The sequence below is a fragment of the Mauremys reevesii genome, linkage group 18, assembly GCF_016161935.1.
Source record: "Mauremys reevesii isolate NIE-2019 linkage group 18, ASM1616193v1, whole genome shotgun sequence".
Taxonomy (NCBI): Eukaryota; Metazoa; Chordata; order Testudines; family Geoemydidae; genus Mauremys; species Mauremys reevesii.
Window position 1 is genome coordinate 29,500,369 of NC_052640.1, and position 22,908 is coordinate 29,523,276.

At 52.8% G+C, this 22,908-nt stretch overlaps 1 protein-coding gene across 3 annotated transcripts in view; it reads left to right on the forward strand.

Annotated features, from left to right (window-relative positions):
* The first annotated feature begins 4,105 nt into the window (after nt 1–4,105).
* RASAL1 (RAS protein activator like 1) overlaps nt 4,106–22,908 on the forward strand; it is a 115,667-nt gene continuing 96,864 nt past the window's right edge. For 2 of the 3 annotated variants that reach the window (XM_039505117.1, XM_039505119.1), the window contains exon 1: nt 4,106–4,587. In XM_039505117.1, the coding sequence (XP_039361051.1) occupies nt 4,523–4,587 (65 nt within the window). In that variant the 5' untranslated portion in view covers nt 4,106–4,522. Of the gene's footprint in view, nt 4,588–19,181; nt 19,206–22,908 lie in introns of those variants that run through there. The other variant, XM_039505118.1, reaches the window with a different exon arrangement.

A 22,908-nucleotide genomic window follows, 5' to 3' on the forward strand; every position in this document is an offset into this window, starting at 1 on the left:
CCGATCGCTTTGTAAAGACTATTTCTCCACCTGGAGAATGTTTGTTTGATTTAGGACCCATTCTACCTATATATTGTGACATGTTAAGGAATCCTCATCCCTTGTTCTGTATTACATGGCATACTTGCATGCACAAATCTTGATCTGCATTAATCAGCCAATGCCTTCTCATGACTGAGTTGTCTCAGTTAGAGACACTTTCCACTTAAAAATTACTCTTCTTTCACTTTGTTTGCTTGGTGCACTTACAAAAGACCTCAGTTTTGGGGCACTCAACCTGACTCAATCTGAGCCTGATTTTTCAGACATTCTGGGCATCCAGAGCTTCTGTTGATTTCTGCTGCAGTTGTAGGAGCTCAGGTCTAGAGCCACAAAGGTATTTAGGTTTCTAACGGCCAAAAAAGGTGCCTGGAATTGGTAGCCACTGTGTGTATAATGACCTGGGCTGTTTTGCTATTGGCGATTTCATCTCACTTGTGTGTTCTTCTTCTAGAAAGTGGGGAAATACAAAACTTCCTGAAAACAGAAAATGTGATTTATAAAGCCACAAAAATTGGCAAGGGGAGATCCAGTGCAATGAAACGAATAACTTTTTTTTATTAACTAGATGTCAAGTGGCTGGCATCCCTGCAGCTGCACTAGGGATGACTGTCAGCACAAGTAGAATGTGCTGGGTGCATTACAGCAACCTGAAGATGTGAGCTGTATGCTGGGGATTGGGGCTGACAGAGGCTGAAGGAGGTGTAAGGTCTAAAATTTCAAAGGTAGTTAAGTGCCTAACGCCTATTGATTTCACCTAAATACCTTTGAGAATCAGAGCCTAAATGACTCCAGGTTAGAGTCATCTCTGACTTTGGCTCTCTGACTTTAGGAAAGGAATATACAGCAGGAGGGAAAGAAGAAACAAACATCCTGTTTCACGCTTGGGTCCTTAGTCATAATTAATTACAATGTTAATTGCAGTGAGCATAAAATGCACTCTGGAAGAGTTGCTTTTGAAAGAAAGATCTGTCAGTTTCTCACATGGCACCTGCTGCCCATTCATAGACTTTGCTCCGTTTTGTTCTGCATCATTGCTGATGCAGGATATCCTTGTGTAAATAGTTGTAATCTCTTCATATCCGGATTGCTGTAGTCACATAGTGGCATACCAATCTAAGGTGCTGTATTACCATGGTAGTGAGCTGAAATGTGCCAAATGCTCCTGGGAAATCACTGGGCTGGGCTACTGACTGACAATGAAAATACATCCACGGCTGACTTCCAGGAATTCAGTAGGGAGACTAAGTTATGTGCATTTAGTCCAGGCACACACAAAGAACAGCCATGTGTTTTTAGTCTAAAGAACTTCTCTAGGTAGAGAGAGCGCAGTGTGTGCATCTCTCACAGGAACACGACTGCTGTTTCCAAAGACAGAGTTCTTAGCAATTTAAAAGTGCAGGACACAGAAATCCAGGGTGTTGCCAGTTCATAGCTCTACACACTGTAGTACAAGGGGCCAATCCTTATTCAATAGTCAGAGGAGTACTGCTGAGTCAAAAATATACATGGGCCTGATCCCTGCCATCAGACTGCAGCTGAGGTTGTAGGGAGGGACTCTCAGTGGAGCCTTGCTGTCAGGGTGGGATAGGGCCCTGACAGCAAAAGAAGGCAAGCCTTTCAGCAGGACTTATCCCCATGGGTTCTGGTAATGTGTGGGGATGGGGGAGTTGCATCCCAAATGCCCCTTGGGATAAGGAAGACACAAAATGGACTCAGTTGTTACAAATACGAAGGGGAGGGAAGATGCTTGTTGAGGCTGCTAGAGACACACAGACCCTCTGATTCTCTCTGGCTCCCAGAATGACCAACACGGATGGTGCTGCTTGGTGGCTCCAGGCATGGTCTCTTGAAGTCTGTTCTGGGTCACAGGAGCAGAGAAGGGGCTTGGGGTAGCCTGCTACACCCCTTGCAATCTCCACAGGCCCCTCTGTCCTCCTTCCTTGAGGAGAAACTCTGCCAGCTTAGCTCCTCAAGGTTTCCTGCCCCCATGGGAAGGGACAATCTGTCCCGGTAGCAATCAGCAATGACAGTGAAATCTATGGGGCAGAGGAGTAGGAGCTTGTTCAGCTCTTCTAGTAGTTATTAAGGTCTCCCCAAGACTTGGCAGGGGTTTCCTTAATCAGGGGTTTGCATGGGGAGGTTTAGGTTGCACAGGGAGGTTTAGATTGAATATTAGGAAAAACTTTTTCACTAGGAGGGTGGTGAAGCACTGGAATGGGTTCCCTAGGGAGGTGGTGGAATCTCCTTCCTTAGAGGTTTTTAAGGTCAGGCTTGACAAAGCCCTGGCTGGGATGACTTAGTTGGAGATTGGTCCTGCTCTGAGCAGGGGATTGGACTAGATACCTCCTGAGGTCCTTTCCAACCCTGATAGTCTATGATTCTATGACAGACAAGATTGATATGAACTTCTGTTGCGCTGGCATTGGGTTTCTGACCACTGGTATAATTTGCCACAGTGACCCTTGGCCCTGTATTAATTTGGGCCCACTGGAGCCAGTGGGAGCCTTTCTATTGACTTCAGTGGACTTTGGATCGGGCCGTTGAGAGGGTACTTGTAGAAGCTGCCTATTTATCCAGCTTCCATTCCCAGCACACACTCTATATAACGTCCCCCGCGTTTTGCAGACCTGATGTGGGGGCAGGAAGAATTCAGGAGATAAAAATCACGTTGAGACACAGGGCTGATTCTCTCCCCTGGCCTGCTGCACCTCAGCATGGCTCCACTGGAGTTACTCCCCACTTACAGCGGGGTAAGCTGGCGCTGAATCAGGCCGGTAGAGTCCACCTGTCATCACTCGGCTCCAGCATGTGGCAGATGGCAGAGCGGGCTGTGGAGGTGGGCAGAGGAGCTATTCTTCTGGTAGATTTATGAGTATCAGGTGCAGAGGCAAAGTGCAGGGCAGTGAGAGAGCTGCAGCAGAAACACTGGGACGGTGCATACTAAGGGTACTAACCCTGCCACTCCCTCATACACACACCCCTGGACTTCCTCCATCATCATCATGCCCAATCTTGGCTGATCGAGAGCCATCCGGATTGATGTCTAGCTGGGTCCTTAAGGCTGCACATTCCATCTGTATCCATCACTGGCGAGCTTATCTCCCCACCAAAGCTTTTGGTGCCCACACGATCGCTGACTGAGTAGCAGCATTCTTCAGTAAATGCACCGGGGCTTCCTCCCTCCTGGACCAAATTCCATCCTCAGCAACTCCTGGTTAATGCAGCAAGAGCTTTGCTGGGATGACTCCAGTGTAACCGAGGGCAGAAACTGGCCCCTTTTTTTCTTGCGGAGAGGATAGTTTGTGAATAAGGTCTGAGCTGGGGACCTGGGTTCTGTTCCCAGCTCTCCCAGTGCTCTGGTGGGTGACCTTGGGCAAGTCATGGCCTCGTCCTGTGCCTCAGTTTCCCCATCTATAAAATCGGGATACTGATGCTGCACAGAGGGGCTGTGGGGCTTTTTTAGTGTTTAGAAAGCAGCCCGAGTTCCCTGGGGGAAGGTGAGATGAAGTGGCATGGAGTTAGGCAGTGCCCAGTGTAATGATGCCCAGGGAGACCTGAGAGGGGATGGGAAGAGCTAATGGGTGTTCGGCTTTGCCAGGCTGGGGTGGCATTTGGGACTTTATTAATCCCTTTCAAGGGTAATTCGTACAGTGCCAGCTTGTCTCAAACTCTTTGCTGGCTGCCAGCACCCAGGCAAAATGCTGGTGTGATGGCAAGCGCAGTCCCAATGCAAACGGCAGGCCTGGGAGTGGGGCGGGTGAGATGGAGGCGTGCAGCCCTGCTACCAACCTGGCTCTGTTCCCCCCGCAGCCTTTGGGATACACCAGCCCTGGTTCTATTCATGCCCAGCCTGTGAGCCTCAGACACTTGCCAGGGAAGAGGCTCATTTGCAGGCATGTCAATTCACTGAAGCTGACGTAGGAGGGTGCAGAGGGGGCCAGCTGCCCCGCTCCCTGCTCCCCCCTTTGGCTGGGAAGGGACAGGGAGCAGTTCCCCTTGCTGCCGCTAGGGGGCAGGGGAGCTCCACTCGGCTGGCTTCCGCCTGCTTAGCGGGTGTAGCTCTCCCCGGGCAACCTGTGGCTGCAGACACGAGTCTGGCGCTGCCGGAGCTGTTCCCTGCGCCGCTGGCAGCAGCTCGCCCCGTCTGCCGCTGCTCGTGCATGGGGCAGCGGAGGGGGCAGCCTGCTTGAGCTGCACACACAAGCCGCGTGGGAGCTTTGAACTGACACTGACACAGCGACGGGCGGCGGCGGCGCTGGCTGGTCGGTTTCACCTGCCTGCCTGGCGTTGCACGGGCAAGACACGTTTCTACGCGAGACTTGATTTTTGTCTAGAGCAGAAGGGAGGCAGGAGCAGGGCGCCCCACCAGCCTCCCCCGGCGGGAGAGACAGAGGAGGCGAGCGAGCGCCCCGGCTCCGAGCCGATGGTTCCGAGGGACGGTCAGCCCCGCCGCTGAGCACGGACCCGAGTTGGGCTGGGGATGGCCCGGAACACGTCCCTGCATTTCAGGGTGGTGGAAGGACGGAGCCTGCCTGCCAAGGATGTGTGAGTGGGGTTCCCGGGCTCGTCCGCGGGATGTCCCGTCTGCAGGGCGCTCCGCTGGGTCCCGGCGCTCCGGGCTGAGGCGGGGGCCACGGCCAGTGCTGCTCCGCCTCGGGTGCGGCTCCCATTGACCGCACCTGGGCTGCTGGGTGAGGCATCTGGCCCCAGAGAGGCTTGGCTTGGGGTGGAACGCAGCTCTCGCCCCTCCCTGAGAGCATCTGGCTGGGGCCCGGACTCCATTTCCATGGGGTGAACTGACCCACTCTCTGGCTGCTGCCCAGTGCTGGGGGGCGGTGGGGGGCTCCTGGCTAGCAGGAGTAGATGTTAGCTTGGGCAGAGCCAGCCTGTTGGCTCAGGACTCCCCCTTCATGCACTTTGGCCTGGGGGACCCCCGGTACTCCCCAGGCTGCCTCCCAGGGAGGAGAGGAGGAAATGGGCTGGAGGGGACCGGGTGCATGTCCAAATTCGAATTCTGGGCTTGCTCGTTAGTATGCTCCTGTTCCTTGGTTAATTTTGGCCCGGGTCATAACCACACCCCCCCAGATCCGAAGGTTGACATTTGAACCCCTATTTGAATTTTGAAAATGGCCCGAGTTACTAACGGGGTGACCCTGACCTGCAAGGCCCCGGGTACTAAAACCAGATCTGCATCTGGCAGCTGGTCCCATCTCTAGGCGCGTGTCACTTCCACTGATGTGAGGCTACCACCTCCTGCTGCTAGATTGGAGCTTTGGAGCAGGGCTGGGTGTGGGGAAGGGAAAATATGACCTGGTCCAGCAGTCTCCATCCTGAGCTCGAGTTACTGTTATCACTTATCCAGTTACTATTCTGATTGATATCGATCAATAAATAATGGGATTGCAGCTGGCAGGCATCAGCATGGTGATACGTCACAGAGTGGCACTCCCCAGTGCCCCCGGATCCCAGCCCAGAGGCAGAGCACGAGGTGGGCTGCGTCCCCAGGCGTCTGCCCAGTGCTTAGCTCCCAGGCTGCATCTCTGGTGTGCAGATGATGCTGACTAGAGGCAGTGATGTCTGGGGAGGCTGGGATTTGGGTTCTGTTCCCAACACCGCTACTGGGTCATTCTGCTTATATCGCTGCCCCCTCTGTGCCTCAGTTTCCCCATATGTAAAAGAGAGGTAATGAGACTGCCCTACATCACAGGGAGGCTGCAAGTATGAGGTAAAGTAGGTCTTCAGTGCATGAGCACTTTTCACCAAGCAGTTTCTGCACTGATTAAAGCCCAGCTAGGTCTGTGTGCTAACTCCCCAAATGGTCTCGCCTGGTTCTGAAGCAGCAGTTTAGGACTGGGGGTGTCTCTGGTAGGAGAATGGGCAAGCTCCTTAGTCTGTATCTCACTATCAATTGCACTGACTATTCTTTGTATTCCAAAATCTGCAGATCTGATTGTCCCCTGCCTGTCCTTTGCGTGGCCATTTATTCCCATGTAAATCGGGGTAAACATGCTCCCAGATCATAACTCTCCAGCTATACACTTGAAAGGCTACCGTGACACAACTGTACTGCTGCAGTGCTTCCGTGTAGACACTACCGACACCAACAGGGGGGTTCTCCTGTCACGATAGTAAAGCCATCTTCCCAAGAGGAGGTAGCTAGAGCAATGGAAGAATTCTTCCGTCAACCTAGCGCTATCTGCACAGGGACTTAGGTCAGCTTAACTCTGTCACTCGAGGGTGTGGAATTTTCACTAATTGTCTAGTGTAGCCCAGTCTTAGGCTGCTAACCAACAGTGGACTTATTCCCGTCTTGTTTACACTCACGTAAATCTGGAGCTACATCCCTACTTGATTCTCCATTTCCTAGTGGGTGTTAACACCAGTGGGAAATCAGCAGAGCCATCACATGGGAGCAATTTTGATTTTGTCAATGCTCACAATACTTGATGTTTTTTGATTTTTTGGGGGGTGGGGGTCTTCAAGCCCCAGCTTCTGGAGTCATGTGAGAAGACACTTTCATTTAAAAAGAAAAATCAGTTTATATCCTTTATGGTAGTGGAAAAAAACCTTGTCAACATAGTGACAGTGCAACCTAGCAGCTCAGAAGCAAAAAGCAACTTAGAACCACCCCAAAAAATGTAAGAGGGGTTGTTTGCTTGTTCTCATGATTCTTGGATGCTTGGAGCTGACCATATTGTGCTGCACACCCACAGTTTGCATGGTTCCAGATACCTGGCTAAGGGGCATGGCAATGGGGAGCCAGGGGCTATGCAGCGAAACTGGTGTGAGAAGAGAATTAGCACAGTGACATTTACAAAACCTACCTGTCTATCTGAGGCCTGGTCTACACTTAAGATTGACATAGGGCTGGTCGGCACTAGAAAATGAGGTCCGCTCAGCTCTGTTGCTCAGAGGTGTGAAAAATTCACCGGAGCATTGTAGGTAAGCTGCCCTGAGTCCCCATGCACACAGTGCGAGGACAGGTGAATTCCGTCGATCTCGGTACCGCCTCTCGGGAAGGTGGATTCCCTGTGCCAAAGGGAGAAGCTCTTCTGTTGGCATAGGTAGTATCTAGACTGAGGTGCTGCAGCACTGTCACTGTAGCATTTCAAGTATAGAAAAGCCCCTAGCTATGTTGCTCGGAGGTGTGAAATCCCAAGTGATGCAGCTGTGCCAACTCAACCCTCAGTGTAGCCACAGCCGGGTCGACAGAAGAATGCTACCACCCCTCAGGGAGGCAGTATTCCTACAGCCAAGGAAAACCCCTTCTCTCACTGTAGGCTGCGTATACACTAGGGGCTTAGTGTGGTGTAGTTATACTGCTGCAGTCCCCACAGTGCAGACAAACCTTTAGGGTTTTATCCTGCGGCCCATCACGGTAATATCTGAACATTTTCCTCATAAACTCCATAGCAATAGCCAAGTAGTGATCAATGGTTCCATGTCTAGTTGGCAGCCGGTATCAAGTGGAGTGCCCCAAGGGTCAGTCCTGGGGCCAGTTTTGTTCAATATCTTCATTAACGATCTGGAGGATGGTGTGGACTGCACCCTCAGCAAGTTTGCAGATGACACTAAACTGGGAGGAGTGGTTGATACGCTGGAGGGTAGGGATAGGATACAGAGGGACCTAGACAAATTAGAGGATTGGGCCAAAAGAAATATGATGAGGTTCAACAAGGACAAGTGCAGAGTCCTGCACTTAGGACGGAAGAATCCCATGCACTGCTACGGACTAGGGACCGAATGGCTGGGCAGCAGTTCTGCAGAAAAGGACCTAGGGGTTATGGTGGATGAAAAGCTGAACATGAGTCAACAGTGTGCCCTTGTTGCCAAGAAGGCTAATGGCATTTTGGGTTGTATAAGTAGGGGCATTTCCAGCAGATCGAGGGATGTGATCATTCCCCTCTACTCAGCACTGGTGAGGCCTCATTTGGAGTACTGTGTCCAGTTTTGGGTCCCACACTACAAGAAGGATGTGGATAAATTGGAGAGTCCAGCGGAGGGCAACAAAAATGATTAGGGGGCTGGAGCACATGACTTATGAGGAGAGGCTGAGGGAACTGGGATTGTTTAGTCTGCAGAAGAGAAGAATAAGGGGGGATTTGATAGCTGCTTTCAACTACCTGAAAGGGGGTTCCAAAGAGGATGGATCTAGACTGTTCTCAGTGGTAGAAGATGACAAAACAAGGAGTAATGGTCTCAAGTTGCAGAGGGGGAGGTTTAGGTTGGACATTAGGAAAAACTTTTTCACTAGTAGGGTGGTGAAGAACTGGAATGGGTTACCTAGGGAGGTGGTGGAATCTCCTTCCTTAGAGGTTTTTAAGGTCAGGCTTGACAAAGCCCTGGCTGGGATGATTTAGTTGGGTTTGGTCCTGGGGGTTGGGTTTGAGCAGGGGGTTGGACTAGATGACCTCCTGAGGTCCCTTCCAACCCTGAGAATCTATGATTCTAAGTCCCTAGTGGACTTTGTGTTCTCTCTGGCCCTTCTCCCTTTATGGGATCACAGCTCTGCTTGCGGTAGGGTTTGGGTGTGTTAGGTTGACTTGTTTCACAAAGTTTTTGTTGGTTCATTGGTAGGGGCTTGTTAGGAAGGAATATCGGTATTGGGGTTTGAAGGCAGAAAGGGGGTCAGTGTCGGGGATTTATTGGGTAAAAGGGGGGTGATAAAGTAGGAATCTTCTGTAATATTTTTGTGACCCCAATGTGTGCCTCGATTTCCCCTATATTTTCCATGGCTACCTGGCAGGAGTTGGGGAGGACTGTTTGTTCTCACAGCATGCTAAAGCCTGGTCTACACTAGAAACTATGTCGCTATGGAGTGAGAAAAATCCACACCCCTGTGCGGCATAGTTAAGCCAACCTAAGTTCCTGTGAAGACAGTGACAAAGCCCTGGCTGGGATGATTTAGTTGGGGATTGGTCCTGCTTTGAGCAGGGGTTGGACTAGATACCTCCTGAGGTCCCTTCCAACCCTGATATTCTATGGTGGAAGAATTCTTCCTTTGACTTAACTACCAACTCTTGGGAGGTAGATTACCTATGCCAATGCGAGAATCCATCCTGTCTCCATAGGGAGTGTCTACAGTGAAGCGCTACAGCAGTGCAGCTGTAGCATTTTAAGTGTAAACAAGCCCTAAGAGACTACGGCCATGCCTACACTACAGAGTTAAGCCGACTTAAGTTACATCGCCGATCCTAAACCGCTGTAATTACATTGCTTGTCCATGTTCACACAACGCTCCTTGTGTTGGCAGAGCATGTCCACAGTTGGTGCTCTATCACCAACAGGGAGAGCAGTGCACCATGGGTAGCTCTCCCACTGTGCAAATCACCACCTTCTCCCGCTAGGCATTCTGGAAATGGATCACAGTGCATCCCCATGGTCGGGGCGGCTCTACGAATTCCGCCGCCCCAAGCAGGGCGGCGCACCGCACCGCCGGGCGCTGGTCCCGCGCCTCCGCGGAACCTCCCGCAGATGTGCCGCTGGTCCCGCGCCTACGGTGGAGCTTCCGCAGTCATGCCTGCGGGAGGTCCACACGAGCCGCGGGACCAGCGCACCTGCCGCAGTCATGCCTGTGGGAGGTCTGGTCGTCCCGCGGCTCCGTTGGGCCTCCCGCAGGCATGACTGCAGAAGGTCCGCCGGACCCGCCTGCCGCCCTCCACTTAAAATGCCGCCCCACGCGCGCACTTGGTGCGCTGGGGTCTGGAGCCGGCCCTGCCCATGGTGCATTTTTTCCCATACCATAATTCCAAGGACTTCTGACAGTTTTGTGCTGTTTTTCAACTGCCCCTGTGAACTTTGTGCCTGCCATCTCTTCCTAAACGCATGATCCTGCACTGCTCTCCACTTTTGTCATGAGTGTTGTGAACACAACATGGCTGATCCTGCAGTATTTCATGAGCTGTGACTCTGAACAGGAATCCATGGTGCTTGCCCTGCTGTGTGCCATGGAAAGAAACAATTCAAGACTGATGTTGGCATTCACAGAGCAGCTGCACACAGCAAACCATTGCTACTGGGCTCGGGAAACAAGCACCGAGTGGTGGAATCAGATTGTGATGCAGGTCTGGGATGATGAGCAGTAGCTGCAGAACTTTCATATGTGCAAAGCCGCTTCCTTGAACTGTGTGCGGAGCTCTCACCCTCTTCCCGCATCTCTGGCACAAGGAAATCAAAATGAGAGCTGCCCCAACAGTGGGAAAATGAGTGGGGATCACCATGTGGAAGCTGGCAACTCCAGACTGCTACCGGTCAGTTGCGAATCGGTTTGGAGTTGGGAAGTCCACCGTGGGGGTTGCGTTCCCGCAATTGTTCAGGGACATTAAACGCCTCCTGCTACGAAGAACCGTGACTCTTGGAAATATGTGTGAAAGAGGGGATGGCTTTGCAGCAATGGAATTCCCTCACTGCAGCAGGGCAATATCCCAACTTTGACCCCAGACCGTCTTGTGACAGTACATCAACAGAAAGGGGTACTTCTTAATGGCATTGCGGGTGCTTGTGGATCACCCGGGTCATTTCACAGACATCAGTGCGGGATAGTCAGGGAAGGTGCATGATGCACACTCCTTCAGGAATACTGGCCTGTACAGAAAACTACATGCAGGGACTTTCTTTCCAGAGCAAAGGATTCCAATGGGGGATGTTGAAATGCCTATAGTGATCCTGGGAGACTCAGCCTACCCTTACTCCCATGGCTCATGACACCTTACAAGAAGCACTTCAACGATAGTCTGAGCAGGTGCAGAATGCCCACAGAATGTGTGTTCGGCAGATTAAAGGGTCACTGCCTTTTTGGCAGGTTAGACCTCTCATGGTCATAGCTGCCTGCTGTGCTCTGCATAACATCTGTGAAGCCAAGGGCAAAGAGTTTCCCCAGGGGTGGAGCGTGGAGGCGGATTGCGTGGTGGCTGATTTTGAGCAGCCAGACACTAGGGCTATCAGAGGGGCTATGTGGGGCGGAGAGTGGGAGGGACTATTTGAAGCAGCATTTTGACAATGAGCCCCAGTAATGTGTCTTTCTGTAATGAATTAAGCCAGGTAGTCTGCCACTGTGTTTGACTTTCTGTGGCAACTACCCTCTGTAGGTCACCAATAAAGAATCACTGTCTTTGTAAGACTCAATTTTTATTAAACAATAAATGTCCCTGGGGTGGAGTGCAAGGGTACTGGAGGAGGCTGGGGATGTGAGAGGAATGTGTATGGGGAGTTTGGGGAGGGCAAGGAACGCAGTTCTGTATGGGCTGTAGGGGGCGTGGGGGGTCGAACACACATATGTTCTGCCTGCAGCGCAATACTGGAACAGCCTACCGAGGGAAACAGTGGGGGCGAAGGACCTCCATGACTTTAAGATTAAGCTAGATAAGTTTATGGAGGAGATGGTGATAGGATATAATTAGTCAAAGTCAGGTCACTCATGCCACACTGGTAAATAAAATAATGGGTCAATGGTGGTATATAATATTTTTTTCTTTTTTGGCTGGGAGTGGAGCCCGAGTGCTGCGCTTCAGCTGACCAGCACTGATGGGGGGGGGGGGGAATTTTTCCAGGGGGAAGATCCCATGGCAATGGCCCTGGAGGTTTTCGCCTCCTCCGGAGCATGGGGGGGGGGGCTTGGAGTGGAGTGGATCGGCTTATGTGGCCTGCATCTTGCAGGAGGTCAGACTAGATGATCATATTGGTCCCTTCTGATCTTGAATTCTATGATTCTATGATTCTATGACCTCGGCATCTCTGTTTGGTCCTCCATGAGCTTTATTATCTGCTCCTGACCCTGTCTCCTGTCCTGGCCCTGTCTCCTCACCTGGCTATCCACTTGGAGTTTATCGTCTCTCTCCATGCCCTGTGATCACTATCAGCCTGATCTGACGATTGCAGAAATTCCTGAAAAATGTCGTCCTCACTGCTCCTCGTTCACCTCCTTATCTAACGGAGGCGCTCCGTCAGTGCGTAGGAGCTGGCCCTCAAGGGAACATCTGCAGAAGCAAAAAAAACAACGCACAGAGTCAGTATTGTGTGTGCATTCAGTATTGAATCATAAAAGTTACGTATACCTCTTTCTCGCTTTCCTTTGGCCAGCACGCAGCACAGCCAGAGCACTAAACATGGTGAGTGCAGCCTGGGCCGGGGGGTGCAAGATGAGCCAGGGTCTGGATGGTTTCAGAAGGGGATCAGTACACGCACCTGGGGACACTATTCTGAATACTGGCACCATTTTCCATAGGCAGGGGCGATCAAAGTTGAGATCACACTACTGAGGATAACGAAAGATGCAAGGGAGCATCTCCCGCACATGTGCGGCTTCAGACCAGGTCTGTATGCTGCTCGCCTGTGTGCTGCTTTGGTTCCTGCACAAGTGTGACGGGGTGGACTGGCACCGCACTGGGGCTGAGAGAGTTAACCCTTCCCTGCTGGCAGAGGAAGCCCCGCCCCTGAGGCTCTGCTGGGCATGCTCCAACCAGGAGTCAAGCATAAAAGCCTGCGGAACCGCTCAGTCAGGGCTGGCGGCTGGGGAAGGAGGACGCCCCGCAGAAGCTCCAGCCCAGGAGCAGTTGCGACCCTTACAGGAGGGAGCTGAGGAGCCAGGAAGCAGGCCCAGAGACTGGCAGCTGTGGGAACCCCAGGGAGCATCGGGTACTGAGGAACCTGGAATACAAGGACTGCTACGTTTGGAGGACTGGTAGGAAGTGACCCGGGGAAGGGAAGGGAGTGGTATCTCCCACCCCTCTGAGGGCAGCGTGTTGCGGTAGGATTCCCTGCTGACCCGTGGTGGATCACGCCGTCACTGACAGGGCCCTGGCTCAGAGCCTGGTGAAGGCGGGTGGGCCCGGGCTCCCCTACCGGGGGTCTCTAAACCCTCCTCCCCCCCCCTTTTGGGGGATGACATAGTTCACCGACCCTCTCTCTCGCCTCAAAGGTGGTAGACGAACTCCGGCCACTGGGCCACGCTATCCCCCCAGGGGAGAACAATTTAGAGACATGGGCAATTAGGCCACGCTGCCTTAGGAGCGCACTATAGAGACTCCAGCCGCTAGGCTGCGCTACCCCACCCGGGGAGGTGGATTTGAGGGACTCCTGCCATTGGGCCATACAGCCCTGACTACCGGGGAGGTCGTAAGACCGACGTAGACGCAGGGAGGGGGGGTTAACCTTGTGCCCCCCCCTTGAATCAAAGGGGTGATGAGGTACAAAACCCACCACAAGTGGTGGAGAATGTGGGCACTGACCAGGGGCAGCTAGAAGGACCCACATGTACAAGATGGAGACTGACAAGCTCCTAAAATGGCTGCTGGAAAACCACCAGCAACAGGCTGTACAACAGCAGACGCAGCTGTTACAGCAACTGGCTGCACAGCAGCAACTTCAGGCAGCAAAGCAACAAGAATCCCAGCAACAGCTGGTTCGGGTTAGCCGCCCAGCAGCGAGTGAGTCAAGATCGACTCTTCCAACAGGTGGTGACCTTGTTGAAGACGGCAGCCAGTCTCCCCCTGCCCCCAGCCGGAGGAGGGCCGGGGAGGGCTGCAGGGGGACTACCAGTGTAGCTGACGAAGATTGAGGCGGGGGACGACCCCAAGGCCTTCTTAATAACCTTTGAATGGGTAGCTACAGCCACTCAGTGGCCCCCTGAGCATTGGGCCACTATTCTCGCCCCATATTTAACGGGACCCGCACAGGCCACTTACTGCAATCTTGACCCACAGGAGGTGCTGCACTATGAGAAGGTTAAGGCCGCCATCCTAGACCAGACAGGCATCAGTCCAGAGACATACCGGCAGAGGTTGCGTTGAGAGAAATATCCACCAGGAGCCAGGCCCAGTAGCCCAGAAGGTCTGCGACTTCTGTTGGAGGTGTCTGGAGCCTGACCGCCATACTAGTTGCCAGGTGGCCGAGGCTGTGGTGCTGGAGGAGTTCCTCCAGATCCTGCCCACCGGGGGGAAGGAGTGGGTGAAGCGACACCGGCCAAAGACCCTCACAGAGGCTATGTCCCTCACCGAAGACTACACGGCGGCAGAGATGGAAGAGCGAGCGGTTCCGGAGACAAGGACTTCGGGAGGGGTTACCGTCCCCCTGAAGGAGTGGTGCCTAAGGCCGGCAGGGGAGGTCCCCGTTTGCCCTCTCGGCAGTCGGGGTCTCCAACAAACCCAAAGACCCAGGGCCCTTCGGGGGCATGCTTGTCCCGGGACCAAGAAGAGCCGTCTGGGGAGTCAAGCCTACCGCAAGGCACCCTGTTGGAGGAGGGGAATTGCGATAGATGCTACCAGTGCGTACAGAGGGGGCACTTCAGGAGAGAGTGCCCCTACATGGACTGTAATTATGGACAGATCCTGACGGCGGACCAACGAGCCTGGAAGGAAGGGCCAGCGAAGCTGGTGATCCCGGTGCGAGTGGAGGGAACCCCAACCTTAGCACTGGTAGACTCGGGGTGCAGCCAGACCATCATTCGCACGGGACTGGTAGGGGACTCCCTTCCCACCGGAGTCCCAATACAGTCGCAGTGTATACATGGTGACGTGAAGTCGTACCCCACCGTCTGGGTGCAACTAGAGGTTGCCCAGCAGGAGGCACATTGCTTAGTGGGGGTGGCCCCTAGATTAGCGTACCCCATGGTGTTGGGCCGCGACTGGACGGGTTTCGCCAGTCTTATACCGGGGCGGAGCGGGCAGCCTGAGAAGAGGAAGAGAACCCGCTATGGGAGGCAGGGTTTGTTGGGTCAACCTGGGCCACAAGACCCCTTGGAGGGGACATCGAGGGGGCCCGAAGTAACCAAAGGGAGCCAAGCCCCGACTGATGGTCCGGCAGGGGAAGAGACAAGGTGGCTGGATGTTGAGGGAGATTTCCTAGAGGAACAGAGTGGGGATCCCAACCTTAGTCGAGCCTGGGAGCAAGCGGTCAGCCAGGATGGAGAGGTCCATCCTCGGCAATATCGGCCCCAAGGCCCCCATTTTGAGATCCACAAAAACTTATTTTATCGAGTGGCCCAGGAGCCAGAAACACGAGCCGAGGTGCACCAATTGTTGGTTCCCCGAAGGTTCCGAAGAGGACTGCTCCACCTGGCCCACGCGGTCCCCTGGGCGGGGCATTTGGGGTGAGAAAAGACCTTCCTAAGAGTAGCCCAATGGTTTTTCTGGCCAGGGATACACCAGGAGGTCCGGGATTACTGTGCCTCTTGCCCGGAGTGCCAGAAGGCCGTCCCGAAGGGGGTACCCAGGGCCCTCCTGCTGCCTTTGCCAGTGATTGGCACTCCTTTTGAATGGATTGGCCTCGACCTGGTGGGGCCCTTGGAGAAAAGTAGCTCAGGACATAGGTACATCCTGGTTGTAGTAGACTATGCGACTCGGTATCCTGAAGCAGTGCCCTTACGAACAACTACGGCCCTCGTTATCACCAATGAGCTATTACAGATATTTTCCCGGGTGGGATTGCCACGAGAGAGATTGACAGACCAGGGGACTAATGTGACCTCCAAGCTGATGGCAGAGCACTGCAGACTGCTGAACATCCGGGCCCTAAAGACCTCCGTCTACCATCCCCAGACGGACAGATTGGTAGAACGCTTTAATGGGTCCTTGAAGGTGATGCTGCGGAAGTTCATGAGGGAGGACCCCCGCCAGTGGGACAAGTACCTGCCAGCACTCCTCTGTGCCATACGTGAAGTACCACAAGCTTCCACTGGGTTCTCCCCATTTGAGCTCCTCTACGGGAGACACCCCTGGGGGATTTTGGACTGCTTGAAAGAAACCTGGGAGGAGCAGGAGACCCAGGTCAAAGGTTAGGTTCAGTATATCCTCCATCTGAGGGAACGGCTTCAGGAACTGGGCACCCGAGCCAGAGAGAACCTATTACAAGCACAACGCAACCAGGAGATCCAGTATAATTGGTCTGCTGTTACTGCCTCCTCTGAGTCTAAATTATTAGCCAAATGGCAGGGGCCGTTTGAGGTGGTTTGGCGGGTAGGGCCCGTTGATTATGAAATCCAGCTATCTGGACGATGAAGGGACACCCAAGTATACCATGTGAACCTGCTGAAGGTGTGGAAGGAACGCAAGGGTTTTATGATCGCCGCATACCCCCCAGAGCCCAAACTAGGGCCCTTAGCCGGCGAGTATGAGGAGCCAGGCACGGTAGATGTTGGCCAGGAGCTCAACCTACACAGGAAGAACAGATACAGCAGGTGGTAGCCGCATTCCCCACGGTACCGTCCGCTCAACCAGGGAAGACGACTGACCAGCCACCACATCGCCACTATCCCCGGCCAAAAGGTGAGAGAGAACCGCTGCCCGCTCCCTAAGAAAACGTGGGAGACTGTGCAGAAGGAGTTGGAATTGATGTTAACCCCTGGGGGTGGTAGCAGAATCGAAAAGTGAGTGAAGAAGTCCCATAGTGCTGGTCCCCAAGACAGATGGTTCGGTGAGGTTTTGCATCGACTTTCGTAAAGTGAATGCCATCTCTCGCTTTGATGCCTACCCCATGCCGTGGGTGGACGAGTTACTGGAGAGTCTAGGAGAGGCAGAATTTATCTGGGGGGAGGGATAGCTCAGTGATTTGAGCATTGGCCTGCTAAACTCAGGGTTGTGAGTTCAATCCTTGAGGGGGCCATTTAGGGAACTGGGGTAAAAATCTGTCTAGGGATTGGTCCTCCCTCAAGCAGGGGGTTGGACTAGATGACCTCCTGAGGTCCCTTCCAACCTTGATAGTCTATTCTATTCTATTCTATCACTACACTGGATTTAACTAAAGGGTACTGGCAGATCCCCCCCCAACACCTACCTCCTGAGCGAAGACAGCCTTCCCCACGCCATTCGGCCTTTTCCAATTTACAATGATGCCCTTTGGGTTACATGGTGCTGCAGCTACATTCCAGCGGTTACATAAACCGGGTCCTGAGTCCCCACAGTTTGTATGCTGTGGCACACATTGACGACATTGTCGTTTAGAGCTCCAGCTGGGGAGACCATATTCAGGACCTAACCAAGGTACTACAAGCCCTGGGCACCGCAGGCCTCACAGCAAATCCGGCCAAGTGCCATTTAGGACAGCAGGAAGGCTATATGGTAGGACGAGGGAAATTACGCCCCATGGTAGATAAGGTACGGGCTTTGAGGGACTACCCCACCCCTAAATCCAAAAAACAGGTGCGACAGTTTTTAGGGTTGGTGGGGTATTATCGGTGGTTTGTCCCTAATTTCTCAACGCTGGCTGCCCCCTTGATGGACCTAACAAAGAAAACACAGCCCCAGACGGTCCGATGGACAGCGGAATGTGAATACGCTTTTCACGCACTCCGAGAACAACTGACCCAGGAGCCTGTGTAAACTCAACCCGACTTTATGAAGCCCTTCATTCTCCAGATGGGCGCGTCTGGAGTGGGTATAGGAGCTGTGCTGTCGCAAGAGATCGAGGGGGGAGACCGCCACATTTTGTACCTCAGCTGGAAACTCTTTCCACGCGAGACGCACTACTCTACCATAGGCCCTCGCAGTTAAGTGGTCAGTCGACACGCTGCAGTACTACTTGCTGGGAAACCACTTCTTCTTAGTGACTGATCACACACCCCTCCGCTGGATCAACAGCATGAAAGAAATGAATGACTGAATTATTTGTGCCTCCAGCCCTATTCCTTTCAAGTACGGCACAGGCCAGGTAAAGCCCACGGAAATGCGGACTTTTTCTCCCGGATGGGAGAAGAAGAGGACGAGGCAGTGGAAACCCCTACCACTGTTCTAAGGGGGAGGGTGTGTGACGGGGTGGACTGGCCCCGCACTGGGACTGAGAGACTCTGCCACTATAGAGCCTCCAGCCGCTAGGCCGCGCTATCCCACCAGGGGAAGAGGGTGTAGAGGGAATCTGGCCATTGGGTCCCGCTGCCTTAGGAGTGCACTATAGGGACTCCGGCCACTGGGCCGTGCTACCCCATCCAGGGAGGTGGATTTGAGGGACTCTGGCCATTGGGCCATACAGCCCTAACTACCGGAGAAGTAGTAAGATCGATGTAGATGCAGGGAGGCGGGGTTAACCTCCCCGCCCCCCCCCCCCCCCTTCTTGAATCAAAGAGGTGACAAGGTACAAAACCCACCACAACAAGTAATTGCCGATTGGCCCAGCAAAGTTTCCTACAACGGGGGAAGAAACAAAGCAGCTCTGCCAAGGAACCTTTGGCAGAGGATTGGTGGGTACCTTCAGGAACGTTTCCTAGAGATCCCTCTGGAGGATTCTCAGGAGATCCCGGCGTGCATTAACAGACTCTTCTGCAGAGCTCCCACTGTGTAACTGCACAGGGGAATGTGAAGGAGATTCAAATAGTACCTAGTGTTAATTTCAATCTCTTTTCCCATGTGCACCACGTAACAAAAAATAACCCACCTCTACCTCATGTAAATCGTGTATTATCAAAGAAAAATGAATACTTCCTGGAGCTCCCGCTCCTGCTTCAGGCACACCAGAGCTGGACTGCTGGGACTGGCTAGACCCCCCAGAGTCACCATGACACCGGATGAGCCTGTTGCACGTCCTCCTCAAAGTGGACCTCCTTGTGGGGCTCTTGGTGGTGCAGGTGTGGTCGCTGCCAAGGATGGTGTACAGCTCCTTGTAGAAGCTGCATGTTTTCGGTGCCACACCAGAGAGACAGGTTCAGAGTAGCAGCCGTGTTAATCTGTATCAGCAAAAAGAACAGGAGTATTAACAAATTTATTTCGTGCATGGAGTGGAAAATACAGTAGGAAGATAGATATATATATACACAGAGAACATGAAAAAATGGGTGTTGCCATACCAACTGTAATGCGAGTAATCAATTAAGGTGGGCTATTAGCAGCAGGAGGAAAAAAAACTTCTGTAGTGATAATCAGGATGGCCCATTTCAAACAGTTGACAAGAAGGTGTGAGTAACAGTAGGGGAAAAATTAGCATGGGGAAATAGTTTTTACTTTGTGTAATGACCCATCCACTCCCAGTCCTTTTCAAGCCTAATTTAATGGTGTCCAGTCTGCAAATTAATTCCAGTTCTGCAGTTTCTCGTTGGAGTCTGTTTTTTGAAGTTTTTTTTGTTGAAGAATTGTGACTTTTAGGTCTGTAATTGAGCAAGGAGATTGAAGTGTTCCCCACCTCTCCACAGGGAAGCTGAGCAAAGACCCCAGCTCAAGAACAAAGGCTTGGGAAGGCATGAGGTAGGGGGATAAGAGAGAGCTGCTGGAGGGAGGTGGGGGCTCTCTTGCCTGGGACCTGACAGAGATCAGACCGAGAGGAACACAGAACCCAATGGGGTTCACTGCAGCTCTGCGCTAATTGGCCTGGGCTGGGCTGTGCTAATCTAATGACTGCCTAGGTTGGGTTCCAGCTGAGTAATAAACCCGCCTGCTGTGACAGTGCTGTCATTGCAAACGTTTGGGGAGGTGCATTAATCCCTGCAGAGTGGACAAGTCTCTCTCTCAGCTGGACTTGCTGAACAGAGCTCCTGGTGTGCTGAGTCCCAGAGGTTCAGTCAAAGGAGACCGTGAGGATAAGTGAGCCCCCTTGGGGTCTGGCACGGCGCGGGTTCCTCCTAGAGACTGTTCCAAGCCTGGGGATGTAGCACTGATCCTGGGGATGCTTGGTGAGAGGGCCAGTGGTGGCGGGTTATTGGATAGGAAGGGGGGCAATGTTGTGAGTTTCATTCTTAAGGTGGAAAGGTCTCTTCAAAAAAGGAGGATTTGAGGCTTTTTCTAAAAATGGTCAGACTCCGGATTTGCCTGATCTCCAGAAGTTCGTTCCATAGCCGGATCCCCTCAACTGACAGTGCTGTGTCCCCAGCTCTCCTATCATAGAATCATAGAAGATTAGGGTTGGTTGGAAAAGGCCTCAGGAGGTCATCTAGCCCCACCCCCTGCTCCTCTGCTAGAAAAGTACCACTTTAAAAAAGAAAGCTGAGTGTCCCCATCACCTGACTCTGGGAGCGGCAGATTTTCCAGAAAAAAACACCCAATATCATGAGACTGGCAATAAAATGAGATCTGGCAACCCCACTAAAGCCAAGGGGCTCCCAGAGTTGCAGGGGTTTGCTCACACATGGATTATTGCAGGATCATGCCCTATATTTCACAGACTCATAGATTCCAAAGCCAGAAGGCACCACTGTGTTCGTCTAGTTTGACCTCGCGTATGACACAGGCCATAGAACTTCCCCAAAATAATTCCTGTTTGAACCAGAGCAGATCTTTTAGAAAAATCTCAGTCTTGATTTAACAATTCCCAGTGATGGAGACTCCCCCACAACCCCTGGTAAATTGTTTCAGTGGTTAAATACCCTCAGTGTTAAAAATTCACACCTTAGTTGCATCATATATTAACATTAAACAGCTTTGAAACAACATTAGGATGAAAACAAGCCCCCTCCAACACACACAAGAAAGAGTCATGGGTCAGAGTTAAGGGGAGTGAGTTATAATGAAATTGACAACTGTCTAAAATTGGTACATATTCTGAGTTTGATTGTGCACCATGGAAAACATGGCAGCTTAGGTTCAGTAAGTGAGCTGGTCCATCAGCAGCCCTACATTGCCTTGTCAGGTGAGTTCCTCACTGACTACAATTCACCTCCTAACTGAGGCCAATTGTCCCAATGCTGCTTATTTTCTTCTTTTGTGGAATTTGGAAACTCTCTGAAAAGATGAATCCTGAGAGAGAGAAAGTCCCCTCTTATCTCTGATTGCAGAGCAGAGGGATGTTGTGTGAAAGAAACCAACTCTCAAGAATGTACGAACAAATCTAACCCCTTGGGTTAGATCTCAGCCAGTGAGTTCCATGGAGGTTAATGGAGCTACGCTGACTTTATAGCAGCTTTCTCTGGCTGCTGCTGTGTGTTCCCTGTCCAGGCCTGGTTTAGAGCCGTGGTTCTCAATCAGGGGTCCGGGGCCTCCGAGCAGGTTTCAGGGGGTCCTCCAAGCAGGGCCAGTGTTAGCCTTGCTGTGGCTCAGGGCAGACAGCCAAAGCCCCACTGCATGGGGCTAAAGCCTGAGGCCCTGAGCCCCACCACCCGGGGCTGAAGCCAGAGCCTGGGCAATGTAGGGCAGTCAGGGCAGGGCAGTAACTCCCCAGTGTGTCCGAGGGCCTTGCCCCACCTAATTCTCCAGGGATTGTCTTAATTAGGAATGATGACAGGTTTCAGTGGTAGCCATGTTAGGCTGTATCAGCCGAGGAGTGGCATCTTAGAGACTAACACATGTATCTGGGCATAAGCTTTTGTGGGCTAGAACCCACTTCATCAGATGCATGAAGTGTCTCCCTACTGTTACTCACACTGTCTTGTCAACTGTCTGTAATTGGCCTCTCTCTTCTCCTCCCTCGCTGTTAATTAATTTATCTCATTAGACTGGCCTAACACTTGGTAAAGCACCCCCATCCTTTCATGTATTCATACCTGCCTCTGTATCTTTTACTTCGTAGTGTCCACACTGTCAGATTCAGGCGCACTGGCATGGCCACATTAGCAGCTCTTGCAATGGCCACAGAGAGCAATGCATTGTGGTAGCTATCCCAGCATGCAAGTGGCTGCAACATGCTTTTTAAATGGAGGGGGTGGGGTGGAGTGTGACAGGGAGTGTGTTGTGTGTATGTGGGGGGAGAGAAAGTGGGTTTTGGGGGGCTGAGAGCATGTCAACACGCTGTCTTGTAAGTTCAGACAGCAGCAGACCCCCTTTCCCCCCCACCCCCCTCACACACAACATTCCACAGTAATGGTTTGCTTTGTCCCGGAGCAGATAAGCACCCGGCTGTCAGAAAGAGCTTTGAAAGGGCACATCCGCATTCCTGCAGAGATTCCAAAACAGTGACAGGAGTGGCCACTTGATTTAAGGGGATTATGGGACGTTTCCAGAGGCTGATCAGAGCGCAGTAATGCAACACCTCGTTCACACTGACGCCCGGGCGTTTCAGCCAAGGCACACCAAGCGTTATGCTTCTCGCCGAGGTGGAGCACCAGAAGCGCTCCAGCTGCAGAGTCCAGGCGCTCTAAGTGCCTTGCCAGTGTGGATGGGTCATGTGTTAGGGCGCCTGGGGCTGCTTTAATGCTCTCTAACTTGCAAGTGTAGCCAAGCCCTTAATCTAAATCTGTTCTGCTGTAGTTTGAACCCACTGTCGCTTGTCCTGCCCTTTGTGACAAGAGAGGGCAAGTTTTCTCCCTCCTTCTTATTGCAGCCTTTCAAGTATCTGAAGACCACTCTCATGTCCCCCCTTAATCTCCTCTTTCCAAACTAAACATACCCAGTTCCTTCAGCCTTTGCTCGTATGGCTGCATTCCAGCCCTCTGATCTTCTTTGTCATTCACCTCTGGGCCTTTTCCAGTTTCTTCACATCCTGTCCAGGGGCAGCGAGTTATATGGGCCGTGGTGCCCATGCTCCAGGAATATTCAGAGCCCAGGGGCCTGGCTCCACCAATGTTTGGGGCTGGGTCTCTCCCCCAGCCCCACCTGCTGCCCCTGCGCGCCTCCCCCAGAGTGTCTCCCAGCCCTGCCTGCTGCCCCCGGGTGATTTAAAAGGGCCCAGGGGCCCCTGGCAGCACATCGGGGCTGAGGCAGCTTCCTGCCCACCCTCGCTCTGTGCCACTCCCAGAAGCGGGTGGCATGTCCCTGTGGCCCTGGGGGGGGGGGGGTGTCTCTGCATGCTGCCCCCACCCCGAGCACTGACTCTGTCGCTCCCATTGGCTGGGAACAGCAGCCAATGGGAGTGGTGGGGGCGGTGCCTGTGGGCAGTGGCACGCCCCCCCGCCTAGGAGCTGCTGCCAGAGGGGTGTGCGGTTCACTTTCGGGAGCCGCCCAAGATAAGTGCCACACCCCCCACACCCTGTCCTGCACCCCAGCCTGGAGCCTGCACCCTGCACCCAAACTCCCTCCCAGA